General features: G+C 38.2%; 1 protein-coding gene across 1 annotated transcript; it reads right to left on the minus strand.

Annotated features, from left to right (window-relative positions):
• Positions 1–2,189: 2,189 nt before the first annotated feature.
• On the minus strand, positions 2,190–3,146 carry LOC144828193 (olfactory receptor 6F1-like). The gene has a single exon (XM_078686286.1). The coding sequence runs from the start codon at positions 3,144–3,146 to the stop codon at positions 2,190–2,192; it is 957 nt and encodes a 318-aa protein (XP_078542412.1).
• Between the last annotated feature and the right edge of the window lie 2,212 nt (positions 3,147–5,358).

Below are 5,358 nucleotides of genomic sequence, written 5' to 3' on the forward strand. Positions count from 1 at the left end.
CCCTTGCATCATACACCTTGGGTGTCGATTACCTCATCTGCAGAGTTCCACAAGGATTCTCCCTCAGCCAGACCCTCTTCAAAACATGTGATCCCTTTAGCCAGTATCATTAAATCTCACAATATTGACCTCCTCCCCTATGCCGATGAAACACGATTCATTGTCTCCCTCATGGAGAAGATGCCCAGTACATGTTTCATGTTAGATTTCCGCATGACTGAAGCCAAACACTGACAAGACCAGGATCATGAACTTCAGGAAGAGCACTTCATCCTGGGACTCCACCTGGTGGCCAACAGAGCTAATACCAACACCTGCCACCACCACCCATGCCAAGCACCTCAGGATCATCACGGACAGCAAACTGAACATGACCATCCAAGTCAACACCACCATTCTTCCATATCTTGAAGATGCTTAGGAAATTTTCATATAGCTCTCAATTAGCAACCAGAAAGCCGTTACAGGCCCTAGGGTAGCACTCTCTATGCTAATATCAACAAAAGAATCACTTGAAGTTTGCAGAACATTTAGAACTTGCCAGCTAAAATGCCTCTCAACCTTGAACTCTACACTCACATCACACCACACTTGATGGAGCTCTACTGGGTAACCATACATACACAAGAACATTTCAAACTCCTCACCCAAACTTTGAAGACACTACATAACACTTGCCCTGCGTCCTTCAAAAATTGCATTTGCTTTCACAAACCTTCCAGGCCCTTCTGCTCCTCCATACTCCTACTTGCACACAATTGATTCATTCTCACATGCCATGCATACGTAAACCCAGATCTGCCGATTGAACCTTCTCCTACATCGCTCCTAAAGCGTGCAATGACCTGCCGCTACTCATAAGATCCTCCTTCTCACTTCTTGAATTCCACAAGAAGCTGAAGCCCTTTATTTTTAAGTATTCCCACTATTTCCTAGATTTGGCTAGACTCACATCTGCTCTATGCCAACATATTCTCTTGGGCAATAGTGTGCTCTGCAAATTGGCACAACATAACATTGCCAAACATTAAAGTCAGGCTTTATGCATGAGCATTGGCACAACCTGGTAACAGAGTTAAAACAAGCAAGTACAATTAAGTGGTAATCTCAGTAACAATAAGACAAATCAGAAAACTTCCACAGTATTCCTTGGTATCCAGTCCTACATAGTTCAGTATAAAATGACACCATGATGGAATCATGTCTGAAAAAAGCACTTTTCCAAAGTAGGCTTCTATATGAACACTTAGGGGTCCATTAGGGTGGCGGGCGGACTCTGTCCGCCCGCCACCCTAATGGAGATCTTGACCGCCCACCATAAGGGCAGGGGTCCCGTTGGGGGTATTAAGATGTGCCCGCCACAGTGGCGGGCAAATCCTATATGTTTCACATTGTGGTGGGCGGTGCTCTCTGCACTGCCCGCCACAATGTAGAACATAAGTTTACACATTCACACATGCAAAGCGGCAGGCACCGCGCGGTGCCTGCCGCTTTGCATATGTAAATGTGGGGGGTACCCCCCATGTGCCCCCCGACAGTGGCGGCAACCTGGGGGCCCTGCAGGGGGCCCCCGCAGCAATCTCCGCCTGCCTTTCCGTGGCGGCATTGCCGCCCCGGAAAGGCCCACACATTTTGCCATCGTAATTTGCCTGGCGGTGTCCATTGGACACCGCCACCATATTAATCTATTACCGCTGCGGTGGCAAGGCGACTGCGGCGGTAAAGCGGCGGACGGTCTTTCCATCCGCCGCTGTCCCCTCCGCCATCCTAATCTGGTGGAGGGGAAAACAAGAGTGGTTGTCGGGCGGATTGTCTCCGCCAGGATGGCGGTGGCCACCGCCACCCTGGCGGAGGCAATCCGCCCGATATCCTAATGGACCCCTTAATAATAGTAATTTAATTCTACAGTTACTGTGCATGAATATGGCAGAAATTCCTAAGATTTGCTATTCAATGCCACACCCTTGAGTCAGTAAAGCATTTTCATATTTACTGGCAGAGGAGACAATGTACTACCCCAAGTCATATAAAAAAAAGTATGCCGGTATATCTCAGTGAAGATGGCTAATCATATTTGGTATCTTCATGCATTTTCTTTGGAAATGACCCTTGCATAAAGTAGCTTCCATCATTTTTATAAATAATGACCTAAACATTATAATATTTCAATTTCTACACTTTTCCATATATCATGTACAAGAGTTACATTTTTGTATCATCGTTATACTCTGTATGCCTCTTCTCAGGCTATCCTTTATCTCTTTGTTTCTTAGGGTGTAAATGATAGGATTCAGCAGTGGTGTCACAATAGAAGGAAAGACAGATACAACCTTGTTGATATGCAGAGAATTTCTTCCTGTTGGCTTCACAAACATGAAAATTGTAGTCCCGTAGAATATTGTTATCACAGCGAGGTGAGAAGCACATGTGGAGAAAGCCTTCATCCTTCCTGTATTGCTAGATATTCTTAGGATTGTCAGCATGATGTACATATAGGATACAATAACCACCAGAAGGCAACCTAATATTACAACTGTAACCAGGATAAAGAAATTCAACTCAACTGTGTAGGTATTGGAACAGGACAGACTCACAAGTGGAGCAAAGTCACAGTAGTAATGGTTGATCACATTGGGGCCACAAAAGTGCAGTTTAGAGATCTGAGTGAGTGTTACAACTAAAGACAAAAATCCACAGACCCAGCTGCTCAATACAAGCTGAAGACATAGCCTTTGATTCATGATGGTCGGGTAACGCAGAGGATTGCATATTGCCAGATAACGATCAAAGGCCATGGTGACGAGAAGAAAATTTTCTGTAGCACCCATAGAGAAATGGAAATAATATTGTGAAATGCATCCTATTAAAGATATTGATTTGCTCCCAGTTAGGAGATTTGAAAGAAACTTGGGAACAGTGCTTGTAGGGTACCAGATTTCCAAGAAAGAAAACGTTCCAATGAATAAGTACATGGGTTTGTGCAGGGAGAGGGTAGCTTTGATGACAACAATGATAAGGATATTTATAGAAAGCGCTAAAAAGTAGGTAATGCATACAACCACAAAGAGGAATAGTTGTAATTCTCTCTTGACAGTGAACGCAAGAAGAATGAATTGATCCACAGTAGATATATTTCGGTTTGCCATATGTTCCTGATTCTTATACTGCAAACAAATTTAAAAGGGTTATTTGAATGACAGAAAATGCATTTTTATTTGTAAGGAGGATACATTAGCATTATTTCAAAAACATTTCAAATGGTATTAATTTGTTACACTTTTTATTCACTGAACATTGTGGTGGGGATAACCAGCATACTCCAAAATGCCATTGTGAATAGACTCCACTAAGTTTGCCTATTTCATTTGAGACCTGTGTCTGTCAAAATGATGGTTCCATGATGAAATATCGATTACTAAAACATCGACCTATAAAAATATCGCCACAAATACATCGTCTACAAAAATATCGTAACCATATACTTAAACAAGGATTTACACAAATATCGATATTTTTTTATCGACTACTCTAATATCGTTAACAATTATATCGACTACATAAATATCGACTACTACATTATCGACAATATTTAAAATAACATTACCTTCTACACTAATATCGACAACACTAATATCGACTACCTTTCTACTCATATTAATATAAATAAAATATCGTCATTTTCTTTATAACCTTATATACACATTACCTTTCTGTTATTCACTTTTTCATAGTTATTTAAATTCAAAAAAAGCTTTTCTAACATATATGTATATACAATATGTATTATTTATTTATATATAATAAGAAAAAATAAATTAGTAATATAAACAATGTATGACGTTACAACACATACTTTTACAACGCATACCTTTACAACAACATTTTTACAACGCAAAAACAATTACAACGCATGTATTTACAACGCATATTTTTACAACACAGGTACCTTTACAACGCATACCATTACTACGTAAGTATTAGTAAATATATAATAATGTTTTTAATATAAATTAATTAAAATGAATAGATTTTAATTAAATTTAATTTAATTTAATTTAATTCAATTTATTTAATTAATATATTATTATTTTTTTTTACCCTCTACCCCTGTACCCCAAAAACACAAAACTGAGCCTGAACAATAAAAATACCCCTTTATCCAAAAACTAAAAACTGACCCTGACCCCTTAAAATACCCCTTTACCCAAAAATTAAAACTGACCCTGAACCCTAAAAATACCCCTTTACCCAAAAACTGACCCTGAACCCTAAAAATTCCCCTTTACCCAAAAACTGAAAATGGACCCTGAACCCTAACAATACCCCTTTTCCCAAAAACACAAAACTGACCCTGAACCCTAAAAATACCCCTCTACACAAAAACTGAAAACTGACCCTGAACCCTAAAAATACCCCTTTACCCAAAAACTGAAAACTGACCCTGAACCCTAAAAATACCCCTTTACCTAAAAACTGAAAACTGACCCTGAACCCTAAAAATACCCCTTTATCCAAAAACTGAAAACTGACCCTGAACCCTAAAAATACCCCTTTACCCAAAAACTGAAAACTGACCCTGAACTCTAAAAAATCCCCTTTACCCAAAAACTGAAAACTGACCCTGAACCCTAAAAATACCCCTTTACCCAAAAACTGAAAACTGACCCTGAACTCCAAAAATTCCCCTTTACCCAAAAACTGAAAACTGACCCTGAACCCTAAAAATACCCCTTTACCCAAAAACTGAAAACTGACCCTGAACTTTAAAAATTCCCCTTTACCCAAAAACTGAAAACTGACCCTGAACCCTAAAAATACCCCTTTACCCAAAAACATAAAACTCACCCTGAACTCTAAAAATACCCCTTTATCCAAAAACTGAAAACTGATCCTGAACCCTAAAAATACCCCTTTACCCAAAAACGTAAAACTCACCCTGAACCCTAAAAATACCCCTTTACCCAAAAACTGAAAACTGACCCTGAACCCTAAAAATACCCCTTTACCCAAAATTTCTAAATTCAAATTTCAAATTTCAAATTTAAATATTGAAATTTCAAATTTGGTATTTTTTATAGCAATTGAATTTTTTATTAAACACTATATAAATAAAACCCACACTTAATTACAAAATTATTATATAATACATTCAATTTCAATTAAATATAATATTTTTTCGTATTTCAATTTATAATTTTTTTTAATTAAATAAAAATTTTATGAAACATATTTTAATATACTACCCACCCTTATCCCCTATATCACCAACAACCCGCTACTAAATCTTTATAAAAACCCATTAAATAAATAATTCTGTTATTTAAATTTCAAATTTCAAATTTCGCAATTCAAAATAAA

The sequence above is a fragment of the Lissotriton helveticus genome, chromosome 4_1 (genome assembly GCF_964261635.1).
Source record: "Lissotriton helveticus chromosome 4_1, aLisHel1.1, whole genome shotgun sequence".
Lineage (NCBI taxonomy): Eukaryota > Metazoa > Chordata > Amphibia > Caudata > Salamandridae > Lissotriton > Lissotriton helveticus.